Source organism: Lithobates pipiens, unplaced genomic scaffold (assembly GCF_037356315.1).
Source record: "Lithobates pipiens isolate NorthernLeopardFrog02 unplaced genomic scaffold, aLitPip1_a1.2 Scaffold_16, whole genome shotgun sequence".
Taxonomy (NCBI): domain Eukaryota; kingdom Metazoa; phylum Chordata; class Amphibia; order Anura; family Ranidae; genus Lithobates; species Lithobates pipiens.
The window spans coordinates 13,964,006-13,980,167 of NW_027507748.1; the positions used below are offsets into that span (position 1 = coordinate 13,964,006).

The following is a 16,162-nucleotide window of genomic DNA, read 5'->3' on the forward strand; positions in this document are numbered from 1 at the left end:
AAGGCAGCTTTGGCGGTTGGCTACATTCCTGCGTGGAGGTTCCTGGATGGGCAGTCGCCCGAGTGCAGGAGAAAAATTGCTCAGCACACTGGATGATCTCATCGTTCCTGAAAAAAGCAATTAAATAAAAAATCGCGTTTTTCATTAATCAGCTTGGAATTGGTGTCTATTCAATCGCCCCCCCTCCCCCCAATATTCAGCTAAGAAGCAGATTTCGCATTGAACAGTGAATAGTTCTGAGATCTGCAGTCTCAGGCGGCTGACAAGCCCACGCACGTCAGATACCGAGCAGACATCCGGGAAAGCAGCCTCACCGGATGACCTCATACAGAGATGTATATCTATATACCCCCCCCCCCCACCATCAATATCCAATGCGACTCCTGCAGAAAGGCTTCCTTCACTCAAGGGGCCAGGTCAGGGATGTTTGAAGCGGATGTTCACCCTCTCCAGTAACTTTTCACGATCCTCCTCCTCCTCCCTCCTCCTCCTCCTATTACAGAATGGCACTTTTTTTTTTTTTTTAATATCCATTTTTTATTGCAAAATCTGTCCCTGCACTTCCTGCCTAGGAGAGCGTGACGTCATATCCCAGGAGGCTGCGGGCCTGCTGCATGGCATTACGCATTCCAGGAGGATTCGGGCCACCGCACTGCACATGCACCGCAGGCCGTCATTTCGGGAATTACTTGCTGGGCATAGAGTAGAAAATCGTCCGCAGAATGGAAATTTTCACCCGATTTCCTTATTGGGTATTCCCGTCATTACTTTTGTTCACCTATAACCCAGAATCAGCCAACAGCGGGATAAAATCTGCTGTCAGCTGACATCACAGAGCCAGTCCTCTGGGAAGGATTCTGACCATATTGTCGGGATCCACCCAGCTGCACAACTGACAGCCTCTCAGCATGTGGGCAGAATCAAAGCCATCCGAACCCCCTGTGCAGCCTGGTGCTCCAGTGAGCTACTGGATGGGAAGAGAGTGGGGAGAAGCGACTTGACAGTCACCGCTCTTCTCCAAGAAGACCGGGAACCATCAGTAATCTCCGTCTTAGAGCAGACCGGGGGTGGGGGGGGGGGGTAAGGTGGGCGTCTGCAAGCATCACACCCAATGCTGAAGCATAGAGGTGCGCTAGTATGGTCACCCCCTTTCTGCTTTCATTACAGCCCTTAGTCACTTGTACTGCAGGTCAGTGGAGTTAAAAATAAAAGCCTGAAGGATTTTCTCCAACACGCCTCAATGCAGCACATCACCGAGAATAAATCCCCACGTCTGGCCCGCGCGGAGGATGCAGCAAAATGCACAACAAAAACACTCCGAGATTAAAACCAGCCTTAGTCATCACATGAATATTACATGAAGCAGCAACACCGCCGCCACGTGTCCCCGGACAACCCACCCCGACACTTCCTGGATTCCACAACACCGTGTCACCGACACCGAGCACGTGACTCCAGGACAATCCCTCAGGTAAATGTTATTTCTAGTAACCAGGAGAACAACACCCACAGAATGTATATTCATCATACGTGGGATTATGGGAGACAAGAAGAGAGCGATGGTGTCATATATTCAGTCCTCGTGTCCTAAGAAATATGCCACAGGGTATGGCGCCGCAACCAATTGCCACAGGGTAAGGCGCCACTACCAATTGCCACAGGGTAAGGCGCCGCTACCAATTGCCACAGGGTAAGGCGCCGCTACCAATTGCCACAGGGTAAGCGCCGCTACCAATTGCCACAGGGTAAGGCGCCGCTACCAATTGCCACAGGGTAAGGCGCCGCTACCAATTGCCACAGGGTATGGCGCCGCTACCAATTGCCACAGGGGGTATGGCGCCGCTACCAATTGCCCACAGGGTATGGCGCCGCTACCAATTGCCACAGGGTATGGCGCCGCTACCAATTGCCACAGGGTATGGCGCCACTACCAATTGCCACAGGGTATGGCGCCGCTACCAATTGCCACATGGTAAGGCACCACAGGCTTATGAGTCAGTCGGTTTGTTGTTTTAGTGTTTGTTGGACACTGGAGATAAGGCCACCACACAGCACTCCGGCGCCGAGGTTCCCAGGTCTGCACACCTGCTGTGGCCATTAAAGTGACCTGAACTCCAGGACTGAGGACGTGCCCAAGTACTAGTAAGCAATACCTTTTTGTCTCCAGTTCCTCTTGAGAAACAGCAGTGCTGTTCCTGTGTGCAGTCCCGTTCTGTAGCCTCATAGCTCTATATCTGCAGTGTGAGAGCATCTAAAGTACAGCTCCATCTACTCAGTGCTCAGCAAGCCGTCGATCACAATCAACCGCAGGTGGATCGTGACCACGGCTCTGCCTCCCCCAAACCTTTGCCGCTCTACTGTTACTGCAGAGCGGAGGGCGGGAGCTGCCCCAAGCTGCTCAGTGATTGGTTGCTAGGCGGTCTTAGCAACCAATCATCAAGCTTGTTATTATGCACTCCAGCGGATCCCATTCGCGTGTTTCGTCAGATTAGACGACCCATCAGATCTTGCAAAGGAAGTGATGCGCGGTTGCTGCCATCTTGCTACACCCCAGCACTCATCCACAGTAAGGATACAGTGAGAAGGCAGCAAGCGGACATCTTGTTACACCCACCGGAGTCTTGCATTTCACACTAAACTTGTTTATATAGTGAACTCAGTTATTTTCAAATTCATCTGTTTGGATTTTGAATTGTTTGAAAATTCAACCGCGTAAAAAAGTACAAATACTGCAGCTGCCGACTTTTAATACAAGGACACTTACCTGTCCAGGGATGTCAGCACCTGAACCCGACCATCGGTTCCGGGTGCAGGCGTTGGCATCCTTAAAGGAAACACGAAGTGAAGCCGTGTGGCTTCACAGCCTGTTTCCTACTGCGCATGCGCGAGTTTGCGATGCGTTTTCTGAATCGGTCCCACGAGTCTCCCAGAAGGAAGCTGGGGGGGGGGGGAGTTTTGTAGATTTTACAGGCGTCATTGGATTTGATTGACAGCAGCGGGAGCCAACGGCTCCAATCAGGACCGGAGACACCGGCTTAAGCGGGTGTGCTCGTCTCTGGTGCAGGAACGTTCGGGCTCGGGTAAGTAAAAAAGGGGGGCTCTGGGGCGCGCATGCACTACATTGAGGAGAAAAACAGCGAGGGTTTAGAACCCTGTTAAGCTGATATCCAGACGTAGAAGTGTGCAGCTCTGTAATCACCAATGGCACTGCATCGCACCGCAGCTGTGTGAACGCATTCCCTGAGAGCACAAAAAAAAAAAAAAAGTTCAGTTGACAAGATTTCTGGCAGGATCGACACTTTTTTTTGGCATTATCAGATATAACAAAAAACTCCAAAGAGGAAGCAGAGAAGGGAAGCTGCTTGGGGTTTACTTGAAAGATCTGATCCCAAATCAATGGAAAAGCCTCCATGCCATGTGTTTAATGGAAGATCTTGGGATAGGACTTCCCCCCTTTTATATTTGTTGGTGGACAAGGACAACTGCTCCGCTGCCAACAACGCATGGCAGGACAGGGCAAAAATGGATTTGGCGATGTGACACGGAGCGGCGTACTCCCAACTGCGTTCATCACCGATCAGCTGCTGTTCTGCTTCCTTGACCTCTACCATTACAAGGGGGGGGGGGGGGGGGGGGGGGTTCTGCATCAACTGCTGCCATTGATGCCCAACTCGCTCTGTGCCAGCTGTGGTTTGGCAGCTGCATGCCCACCACTGATGACACACGATTATTACCAATCAAGAAATACACTTAAAAGTGTCACTAAACCCGCAGCATTAAAAATAAATAAAACGATCAATAAATGACGATTTACATGCCGCTCACTCAGTCGCTATGAGATTCTTTTCTGCAAAAACTCCGCTGCTCTCTATCTCCCCCTTCTGTCCGTGTCCCCAATTCAGTTATGGATTTTGCAGAGCAGTGTTGGCAGCTCTGCACATGCTCAGTTATCAGTGAGTTTCTATGCTGAGCATTTCCTCCCAATCACATCCCAGGTGACTATAGAGTCACACATGTGGAGCGTATACAGAGTGGTAAATGACAGCCCACACCCTCCCTCCTCCATGCCTGCTAAACACAATGGGGGGGGGGGGGGGGGATATTACATGTAGATTGATGGAGGCTTCGCCTCCCTCTTCCATTAAGGCAGCAGAGGCTGAAGAGGGGTGACTAGGTGTACCTAGTACATGACCCAGCACTTCCGGGAATTGAAAGCGTGCACGCAGCAGCCGCCTCCCCCCAGCTGTGCTGTGTTGTGCTGTGCTTTGTCACAGCAGAAGCCGATCAGTGGGTGCCAGCCAATGATTGACCACCAACCCTTGCTGATCAGCTAAGCGGATGAAAAGGACAGAGCTCTGTCCTGTCAGCGGGGGGGGGGGGGGGGGGGGGATGTGCTGTTTTTTGTTTACCTGCATAGCACATCCCTTGGTAAAAGCACCTGACATCCGTAAAGAGGAAAGGGCCCTAAGGCACACATTTGATCGCTCCTGAAGTTAAGCCCTTCTCAGCCAGTGACATTAGTACAGTGACAGTGCATTTTTTTTTTTTTTTTTTAAGCACGGATTCGCTGTATTAGTGTCACTGGTTCCCACAAAGTGTCAGATCGTCCGCTGCAATATGGTAGTCCTGCTATAAGTCGCTGATCACCGTCATCATTAGTATGAAAAAATAATACAGTACATATCCTATAATCTGCAGACGCCATAACTTTCATAAAACCTAATCAAACTTATTGGGATTTTTTATTTTTATTTTCTACACCAAAAGACATGTAGCAGAATATATTGCGGGCAAAATTTATTAAGGCAAGATTTATTTTGTCAGATTGCGCACCATACTATCACAGTACCACTTTTAACTTTAACCATTACTAGAGTGTGTGTGTGTGTGTGTGTGTGTGTGTGTGTGTGTGTATATATATTTTTTATTTTTTTCTTATTTGAATTTTTTTACCAAAAATATGTAGCAGACTACATATTGGCCTAAATTTATGAAAACATTTTTTTTTTTTTTTTATTGGATTTGTTTTATAGTATAAAGTCAAAATTTTATAATAATATATTTATATTATATTTTATATACATATTTTTTTTTATAGCGCAAAAAAAATAAAAAAAATAAAAAGTGCTGATCAAATACCACCAAAATAAAGCTCCATCTGGTGGGGGGGAGAGGATATAAAATGTTGTTTGAATACAGTGTTGCATGACGTCAGTTAAAGTAACAGTGCCAAAAAGCAAAAAAATGCTCTGGTCATGAAGTGGTCTGTGGGGGGGGGGGGGGGGATAAATCTTCCAGAGCTGAAGTGGTTAATGTGGTTGCTGAAAAAAAAACAAATGCAGCTCAGTGGGGTTTTTTTTTATTTTTTTTTTAAACAGTTTTCATGAAGCCCGATGACGTCTTCACGCACCACGTTGTGTTAGCGGGACGGATCACCAGATGGTTTAATGGGCTCACCAGTGATTGGCACTCTGGGCTTTAGGGGGGGATTCTGGTAAATCTCTGATTCATTATTTATTGACGAATGATCTGCAGCGTTGTCCACTATGAACAGACACAAGCAGCATTATTCAATAAGACAGAAAAATGACAATGCACAGGTCACTGCGCCAATTTGTGCAGCAGTTTTTCAAACAATTTTTTTTTTTTCTCCAAAAAAAAATAAAATAAAAAAAATAAAAAAAAACACACTTTTTTTGTATTTTAATGCAAAAAATACATACCAATTTTTTTCTAAAATATATAAAAATAAAAAAATAAAATGTTACAGTGAGTAAAAAGATACATAACATATCACGCTTTAAAATTGCGCACGCTCGTGGGAATGGCGACAAAATACTTAAAAAATCTCCATAGGGGACGCTTTACTAGGCTTGGTTCACACCAGTGAGGGCCGTGGGTCCTGCGTTTGTTCTGGCACGGCAGCCCAGTCATTTGAATGGGCTGCTGTGACACGTGAAACACACACACAAAAAAAGAAAAGAAAAAAAAAAAGGAAAAAAAAAAAAAAAAAAAAAAGGAAAAAAAAAAAAAAAAAAAAAGGAAAAAAAAAAAAAAAAAAAAAAAGGAAAAAAAAAAAAAAAAAAAGGACGCATGCACCTTTCTAAAAAATGTGGCCGCAGGGAAACCCCATTGGTCTTTTTTTGGCCCTGTGGTTTCCCTGCTGTCCTGCACCTGAGATAAGAACGAATGGCAGCCCTGCAAGATTCGGAGAAAAATCGATGCGATTCCCGCAACCCACAACCAGGACGCACGGCCTCAACCAATGTGAATCGAGCCTTACAGAGGAGGCCCAGAGCTAGAATTCTTGCTCGTGGCGATACCTCGCATGTGTGTGTGGGGGGCGAACATCATTTATATATGCATATGTGACTCCTGGATGCGGTCGCTACTGCATGTGAGTGAAGGGATGGAGGCACTTTGAAAAAAAAAAATAAGTATATTATAAAATAATTTAAAAAAATGTATATACATTTTATTTTTTTTATTTATTTAACACTGCCCCCACCTCCGATTACGTTCCTTGGAATAAAAGTTAAAATCCCTTGTAATAGAAAGAAGGGATGACAGGTCCTCTTTATGGGGAGATCTGAGGTCGTGATCAGCGCTTCCCGATAAGGCACGCGCACGCCCCCGCAGCCCTGGCTCTGCTGTGATTTGTTACAGCACAAGTGGTTCAGGGGGTCCCGGCCGGGCCAATAATTGATGGCCGGGACCTGCTCATCGGCTCCGTCATTCATGGACGAGAGCTCTGTGTTGTAAACAACATAGAGCTCTCTACACTGACAAATGATCTTGCATTTTTTTTTTGTTCTTTTTTGAATTTTCTGCAAAGCCAGGGAAAAAAAAAAAAAAAAAAAAAAAAAAAAAAAGGGGGGGGGGGGGAATAAAAAAATAAATAAATAAAAAAAAAAAGATTGCTTAGTAAAAGCAGAACATATTACATATAGTTAGGCGCAACAGTTAACCCTTTGATTGTCCTAGATGTTAACCCCCCTGCTCAGGCATTTTCATTAGTACAGAGACAGTGCTTAATATTAGCACTGATCACTACATTATACATTAGTGTCACTGGCGATGTCAGTGGCAGTTAGTGAGTCGTCGTCGCGCCCCCCCCCCTGCGCACCCCAACATCAGTTAGTGCCAGATTTCCCACTGCACAATTGCAGCCCCACTACAAGTTGCTGATATCTGCCAATACTAGTATTAAAAAGATAAATAAAACAATTTTTTTTTTTTTTAAATCAAAGTCTCGTAGCAGAATACATTTTAGCCTAAATATAGAAGAAATTAGATTTTTTGCATTTTTTTTACTCCATAGGCTCTGTGTTATCAGGACATCATCATGGGGGGACAGTGGAAGAAAGGGAGGGGGACAGAGAAGAGAGGATCAAGCAGCCTTTTTTTTTTTTTTTTTTTTTTTTTTTTTTTTACACAATGCAGAGGATTAACCCCTTCGTTTCCACAGTGAGTATAACAAGCATGCTTTACCGCCTATACAGGCTGATTTTACTGTCAATAGGCTGCATCTTGTGACCAATCGCTCCAATGTGAACGAGGGCTCAACGCATTTCAAAGGGGAGGTGCATTTTTTTTTTTTTTTTTTTGGTGCTTTTTTTGTTTTAACTGACTTGCAACAAGTAAGATTTTTTTTAACACTGCAAGGGAAGCGCAGCGGACCCGTGTCACATACCGTATATAGACCATAAAGGGATACAATTTTCTTGCAATAAAAAAAAAAAAAAAAAAAAAAAAAAAAAAAGGTGCCATTAATGGTTGACAATAAATTCATAATATTAAAACGTTGGAAAAAAAAAAAAAAATTATATATATATATATATAGTGTATTTGTACTGTCTACCCTTAAGTTGTAAAGCGCTACGTAAACTGTTGGCGCTAAATAAAAAAAAAAATATATATATATATATATATATATATATATATATATAATATATATATATATATATATATATATACACATATACATATATATATATATATATATATACATATACATATACATATATATATATACATATACATATATACACAAATCATGGCTTTTTTTGGTAGTAATGAAAGTTCTGGTGACAAAGCTTGAAAATGAGTTTTATAAAAACACATTTTTCAAAATGATATATATATATATATATCTAATAAATAACTTTTTGCTATAAAACAAATCCAAAAAGAAAAAAAAAAAATCCAATTGCTTCATCATGAATTTATACCAATAGGCCAATATGTGTGTATATAGAGAAAATAATATATATATAGTACATGAAGCAATTTGATTTTTTTTTCTTTTTATTGGATTTGTTTTATAGCAGAAAGTACACATTTTTTTATTTTATAATATAGAAAAAAAAATTATATATATATATATATATATATATATATATATATATATATATATATATATATATATATATATAAAACTGTCATTTTCAAGTTTCGCCACCAAAACTTCCATGTGGTGCACCTCTTTGAAAAAATATAAAAAATAAAAATAATAAAAAAACTTGCTACATGCTTTTCTGCAGCTTCTCTATTGAAGACTATTAAACCAAAACCGCCATGTTTTGCATTTTAAAAAAAAATAAATAAAAAAATAAAAATAAAATAAAAAAAAATAAATAAAACGCATAGGTGTGAATGTGACCCATAGGAAACCGTGTAGCGCGTTTCTGAAAATATAAAATAAAAGCACGTATAGGCCTGAAGTGATATTTGGGGTACAGGTGGAGTCCAGTAAAGCCCTCCCCTCCCCCGTTTATAAAGCTGGCTAGATGCAGTCACAGATTCTGATCTATCGGATCCATACGCAGTGTGAAGGCCTACCAATCGAAGAGCCAATCACACGATTACAACCATAAAACGTACAATTTTCTTTATTTTTAGGTCACGTGACATTGCACACCGTACATTTAATGGCTAAAAACATAAAAGAACAGTCCGTTAGATAAGATTGTACATGCATGTGGCTGGTTTTTAAGCTGTGCCCCTTTGCAGGGGTGAGAAGGAGAAAGTCAATGCTCCCCCCCATGGTGCACAGCAGACAGAGGGGGGGGTGCATGGTGCAGCCTACCCTGAGATGTGTGGTGCAGCCTATCTGGGGGGGGGGGGCACACAGCACAGGTCTGCAGCCAGCATCTCTCCCTGCTTAGTGAAGGTGAAGAAGGGTGGGGTTGGAGGAGCAGCTATAAAGAAGAGAGGGGGTGGGGGTGGGGGGACCTCATCTGCCATCACGCTGGAGGATCCCATAGAAGCCCCCCAGTGGATGGAGATTGGTGTCTGCCCAGCGGATGTGGGGGAGGGATCATACATGAAGGAGCAGAGAGAGGAGGCCCTTCCTGGTGATGATGGGGAGCCGTGAGGCTGCATTTAAGGTGGGGCCCGTCTCTGCAAGCCGAACAAGACAGCTGCATACACAGCTCCACCGAGGAGAAGGAAATCCTCACTGGGGGGGGGGTGGTGGTGGTGGAGGAGAGAGAGAGAGATAGAGAGGAGCCTCACCAGAGACATGAAAAGGACACCCATCTCCATTATGCTCTCAGCCCCTCTATAGTATTCTCCCCGTACAGCTGCCTGCAATGGTGGATGGGGGGCTCTCCGGGGGGGGGGGGGGTCAGGATTCTGACAGCTGGGGCATTAAATGGTGCCTGTTGTGGCATCAGACGGCGGCCCAGAGGACACACAGTGAGGTCACAGCACCGGGGGGGGGGGGTTATATTGTAAGACCAAAGATCTGTATTCTGCAGAGCGACTGCAGCCTTCAACACACCTTTCATACCAGGGAGGGCGGGCATGCTGGGACTTATAGTTCAGTGGGCTCTGCAGACACCCCCCCTCCCCCCATTCAACCCTTTACACCCCCAGACTACAAAATATTTCCACTTCTAATGAATGGAGATTCCACCATGGAGAGTGTTCTAGCTCAGCCCTCAGTCATGAGATACTGGGGGGGGGGGGAACCTGCACCATGAGGGTGCGCATTACCGCTTCCTACACATTACACCCAGTGGATGGCTCTGCACCACCCCCCTCTTCTGAGATAAGCTGGCACCATCCTGCCCGCTGCCCCACTGCTTCTTCTTACAGATCATGTCTACCCAACCCCCCCCCCCCACCCCCATCCATGACACCCGCTATTTATACAACCCAGGGAAGAAAACCACACAAGGAAATGCAAGTACCTTTAAAAAGGTGCCCACTTTTGTGCCCGTGCCTCCCATTAAAGGTGCCCGCATCTCTGTGCCCACATCTCCCAATAAAGGTGCCCACATCTCCCAATAAAGGTGGCCACATCTGTGCCTGCACCTCCCAATTAAGGTGTCCACCTCTGTGCCCACATCTCCCAAAGGTGTCCACACCTCCCAATAAAGGCGCCCACCTCTGTGCCCGCACCTCCCAATTAAAGTGCCAGCATCTCCCAATAAAGGTGCCTGCCTCTGTGCCCACATCTCCCAAAGGTGCCCACACCTCCCAATAAAGGTGCCCGCCTCTGTGCCTGCACCTCCCAATAAAGGTGCCCGCCTCTGTGCCTGCACCTCCCAATAAAGGTGCCCGCCTCTGTGCCTGCACCTCCCAATAAAAAGGTGTCCACCTCTGTGCCCACACCTCCCAATAAAGGTGCCCACCTCTGTGCCCGCACCTCTCAATAAAAGTGCCAGCATCTCCCAATAAAGATGCCCGCCTCTGTGTCCGCATCTCCCAACAAAAGGTGCCTATGGCCCCAATAAAAAGTGCCCACTTCTGTGCCCATGCCCTCCCCCCAGGATGCTCACCTTTGTGCCTTCAGTTAAAGTTAGCATCTTCTGTTCTCTGGTACCCACTTCTTGGTCTGCATCTTTAAATAAAGGCCTCCCATTAACGATGCCCACTTCTGCATTGCACTTCCCATTAAAGGTGTCCTCTTTTGTGCCCATACCTCCCACTTTGGGTGTCTGCTTTTGTGCCCTTGCATCCCCCATTCTGAGTTTGCACCGCCCACAAAAGGTGCCCACAGCTCCCATTAAAGTTGCCCACTTATGTGCCGGAACCACCTTTGTAACATGCTCACTTCTGTGGCCATGCCTCTCATTTAAGCTGTCCACTACTGTGCCCATGCCTGACAAAGGTACCCATTTCTGGGTACATGCCTCCCATTAAAGGTATCCACTTCTGTGCCTGCACTAAGGTGCCCACACCTCCCAAATAAGGTGCCTGCTTCTGTGCCCTTGCATCCCCATTCTGCCTTTGCACCTCCCACAAAAAGGTACCCACTTCTGTGCTGGCACCACCTTTGTAACGTGCTCAATTCTGTGCCTATGCTTCCCATTTAAGTTGCCCACTATTGTGCCCATGCCTCGCATTAAAAAGGTCCCCACTTCTGTGCCTGCCTCTCTCATTATAAAGGCGCTTTCTCTGTGCCCCCACCTCCCAGTAAAGATGCCCACACCTCCCATAAAAAAAAAAAAAAAAAAAAAAAGTGCCTACTTCTGTGTTTGCACTTCGTTATATTTGCCCTCTTATCTGCCTATACCTCCCAGTAAAGATGCCCATGTCTGTGAACATGAGTCCCATTAAAGAGGTACCCACTTTGTACCTGTGCCCCCCCCCCCCCTAGCAATGGTGCCCGATTCTGTGCCTTCCATTAAAGCCACAGTTTTACAGCAGACGAGAGGAGCCCATTGGTGTGGAGCCATGGCTTTAAAAGGGAGATGCGGGCACAATTCTGGGCACCTTGGAAGTGAAGCACAGGTACGACACTGGGTAATTATGGGCATGACAGTAGTGTGCTAGATGAACCCAGTGGAGCCGTGGCTTTAAAAGGGAGATGTGGGCACAATTCTGGGCACCTTGGAAGTGAAGCACGGGTACGACACTGGGTAATTATGGGCATGACAGTAGTGTGCTAGATGAACCCAGTGGAGCCGTGGCTTTAAGAGGGAGATGCGGGCACAATTCTGGGCGCATTGGAAGTGAAGCACGGGTACGACACTGGGTAATTATGGGCATGACAGTAGTGTGCCAGATCCCAGTGGAGCCATGGCTTTAAAGGGAGATGCGGGCCCAAGTCTGGCCACCTGGGAAGTGAAGCACGGGTATGACACTGGGTAATTATGGGTATGACAGCAGTGTGCCAGATGAACCCAGTGGAGCCGTGGCTTTAAGAGGGAGATGCGGGCACAATTTTGGGCACCTTGGAAGTGAAGCACGGGTATGACACTGGGTAATTATGGGCATGACAGTAGTGTGCCAGATCCCAGTGGAGCCATTGCTTTAAAGGGAGATGCGGGCACAAATCTGGCCACCTGGGAAGTGAAGCACGGGTATGACACTGGGTAATTATGGGCATGACAGTAGTGTGTCAGATGATCCCAGTGGAGCTGTGGCTTTAAAGGGAGATGCGGGCACAATTCTGGGCACCTTGGAAGTGAAGCACAGGTACAACACTGGGTAATTATGGGCATGACAGCAGTGTGCCAGATGATCCCACTGGAGCCGCAGCTTTAAAAAAGGAGATGCGGGCACAATTCTGGGCACCTGGGAAGTGAAGCACGGGTACGACACTGGGTAATTATGGGCATGACAGTAGTGTGCCAGATGATCCCAGTAGATGGAATAGGGGGGTAACCATTGCAGGTTCTCTTTGATGACATCATGCGGAATGTATAGATTACAGATTTCAAGGCCCACCCTAAGCAGACCTAATCACCGCCAAGCATGGCAGATGGACCTTGGCACCTAACCAGCAGGTGCTTCGCTGCCAAGGGCCCCGGCCAGCTTGGCGGGCACACAACACAATCAGGTGGGGGGGGGGGGGGGGTTGGATACTCACGGCTCACTTTCATGCTGCCAAAAGATGACGGCTGTTGAACGGGCTTGCAGCTCTCTGCAAAGGAAGTGGTTCGCGGCCTCCCCGACATGGTGCTCCTCCTTCACTTCGATATAAAAGCCAGACAGAGGACAAAAACCATCAAGACCCCCCCGGCCAAGCAACCGATCACCCCCCCCTTTTTTTTCCTTTTTATTTAAAACAGAACGATTCTTCGGAGGGGGGAAGGTGGGTTTCTAAAAACAGTTGGGGTCCCGGCACCCCCCCTTGGCCGTACGATCACGGTGTGTGCCGTCTCCTCCTCCCGTGTCTGCTCAGGTCAATCGTTCTCCAGCATCCCTCGGCACGGCTCCTCGGGGACACAATATGGCAGCGGGCCGGGGGGGGCGAGTCACAGGCCGATGTAGTGATAAAAAAAGAGAGGATAAAATAGGGGGGGGGGGTCTCAGCCCGGATGAATGGGGGATGGGGGTTTGTAGAAGGCTAAAACGTGGGGGGGGGCTCCTCCTCAGTCCTGGATGGCGGGGTGAAGTCAGTCCTCCAAGGTGGACAATACCGTTATCAGAGATCCCAGGATGAACGTCTGTGAAGGGGCCACCACTCTTCTTCTGAGGGGCTGGTTTTTGGGGGTGTCACCAAGCTTTGAGGGGCCCTGTAACAATTTTGGGGGGGGGGGGTCTCAATTTGGCCTGATACAGGTGCAGTAAGGTAGATTAACTTGGTGGGGTCATGAGGTCTAGAAGACTTTTGGGGTGTCAGACGGGGGTGGCCATGCAAGTGATGAACCCTCTTCGTCTGGGTGGGTGGGGGGGTTGTCAATTTTAGGGGTGATCCTTCAGTCCTGGTGGGACAATTGGCAGGGATCTCAGGCCTGAGGTGACAATGATGTTGGGCGGGGGGGGGGTTCCTCAATCCAAGGAACGATTATTTCGGGAGTCCTAAGGTGATGAATTTGAGGATTTCACAGTCCTGAGGTGATAATTTAGGGGGGTCTTCAGTCTGAGGATGATTTCGGGGGTCCTTCAGTCCTAAAGTGATGGTTTTGGAGGTCCCTTCAGTCCTTGGATGATGATGATTTGGGGGCCCTTCAGTCCTTGGGTGATTTTGGGATTCCTTTAGTCTTAAAGTGAAGATTTGGGGGGGGGGGGGTCTTTCAGTCCTAAGGGTAAGATTTGAGGGGGGTCCTCAGCCCTTGGATAAAAGGATTTTTTGGGGTCCCTTCAGTCCTGGGATGATGATTTTTGGGAGCACCTCAGTCCGGAGGTGAAGATTTTGGGGGTCCCTCTGTCCTAATGTGAAGATTTTGGGGGTTCACTGCCCTTGGATGGGGATATTTGGGGGTCCCTTCAGGTCTGAGGTAACAATATGGGCTGTCTCCAGTCCTGGGGTGTTGACTTGGGGGGGGCACCTCAAACCTGGAGGTGATTTGGGGGTCCCTTCAGTCCTGGGGTGAGGATTTTCTGGGTACCGCAGTGATTTTATGGGGGTTCCCTCAGTTCTAAGTTGATTTTGGGGTCCCACTGTGATTTTCAGGGTGCCTTGGGTGGAGATTTTGGGGTTTCCTCAGTCCAGGGGTGACGGTTTTGGGGGTCCCCCAGCGAATTTCGGGGTCTCCAGCGTGATTTTCAGGGTCCCTCAGCCCTTGGATGCAGATTTTGGGGTGTCCTCAGTGATTTTCGGGGTTCCTCAGCCCTTTTGAGAGGATTTTGGGGTCTCCACCGTGATTTTCGGGGTTCCTCAGCCCTTGGGAGGAGATTTTGGGGTCTCCTCAGTGATTTTCAGGTCTCCTCAGTCCCGGGGGGAGGGTGACGGTTTTCGGGGGGGGGGGGGTTCCCCTCAGAGGCGGGGTTGCCCCGGTCACAGCCGCTGTGATGGAGGGGGGTATTCGGTCATGGCGGCTCCTCAGACTCCCCGGGCCGGGCCCTCTCCTCCTCCCCGGTGATGGCGGACAATGAGGCGGTGGCTGTCCTCCTCAGTCGGTGCTCGGTAGGGCGATGTCTCCGCTCTCCTTCTCGGCTCTCTTTCCCTTTGTCACTCTCCGTCCGACTGACCGCATTTGCCTGTCGGGTTTTTTTTTTTTTTTTTTTTTTTCCTCCCGCAACGCTCCCCCCTCCCTCTCTGCCGAGTGACGTAGCGGCCCCGAACATACAGCGGTTACGCTACGGAGGCGGCGCAAGTGAGGTTGGAGAATAGGAAGATGGGAGGGAGAGCGCGCAGCCAGTTCCTTCATGACGTCCTGATCTGCGCTGGACACGCCCTCCTCACTCGCCAGCAGCCGCGGGCCAATCGCAGGGAGCGAAAGAGAAAGCGGGCGGAGGGACCTGGCCGCATCGCTGCTAATGGGATCCGCCATCATAGGTGGATCCTTATTGGTCACTTGCTAAGCATCCCAAGAGTCTTAGCCAATAGGAATCCGCAGCGCACCTGTCTACCCGCCCCCTTGGGCTCTGGAGGGCTCTGATTGGGTGGTTAGCTGCCTGTCTTCTTTAAACGCCTGAGGATAAAGGCGAGGCGAGCAGGGAAATGAAAGGCGTCAGCTGATTGGCTGATGGCAAGCGGCAGTCGCTGCGGGGAGGGAGCGGAAGAGGGCGGGGCCTGTTCCTTTTAAGCCACCGGAAGTGTGACCTTTCACTTCCCCTGGGCGCCTCGGCGGGGGTTGTGTTGCTGTGGAAACAGCTGAGGGTGGAGGGGCGGGGTCAACTGGACTGCAAGTCCCAGCATGGCTTCCTGACCATGTCTGATGGGGAGACAATGATTAACCGCTGGGGTGTCATCAGAGCCAATGAGGTGCCAATCACAGTACATGGGACAGGGTTCAGCCCAGTGCCCCCCAGTATAAACCAGAACCCCCCAGTGTACAGAGCCCCCCTTCCCAGTATAAACCAGAACCCCCCAGTGTACAGAGCCCCAACTTCCCAGTATAAACCAGAACCCCCCAGTGTACAGAGCCCCCCCCCCCTTCCCAGTATAAACCAGAACCCCCCAGTGTACAGAGCCCCCCCCCTTCCCAGTATAAACCAGAACCCCCCAGTGTACAGAGCCCCCCCCCCTTCCCAGTATAAACCAGAACCCCCCAGTGTACAGAGCTTAGCCTCCCAGTATAAACCAGAACCCCCCAGTGTGCAGAGCTTAGCCTCCCAGTATAAACCAGGACCCCCCCCCCCCAGTGTACAGAGCACCCCCTTCCCAGTGTAACCTACAGCGCCCCAACATAACCCAGAGCACCCCCCAGTGTACAGAGCCACCCCCTCCCAGATTATATATTACCCCTGAAGACAGAAGAAGACCCCCGGAGCTGTGCAATAAACTATTTTAACCCTTGTGTGTTGTGTTTTTTTTTTA

The 16,162-nt window shown here is 48.2% G+C and overlaps 1 protein-coding gene across 1 annotated transcript in view; it reads right to left on the reverse strand.

Moving 5' to 3' along the window:
• The window catches only part of GSK3B (glycogen synthase kinase 3 beta), a 130,760-nt gene extending 115,856 nt beyond the window's left edge, over positions 1 to 14,904 (reverse strand). Inside the window, 1 exon segment of the mRNA XM_077479374.1 lies at positions 12,824 to 14,904. Coding sequence (XP_077335500.1) covers positions 12,824 to 12,911 — 88 coding nt within the window. The 5' untranslated portion in view covers positions 12,912 to 14,904.
• Positions 14,905 to 16,162: the final 1,258 nt, after the last annotated feature.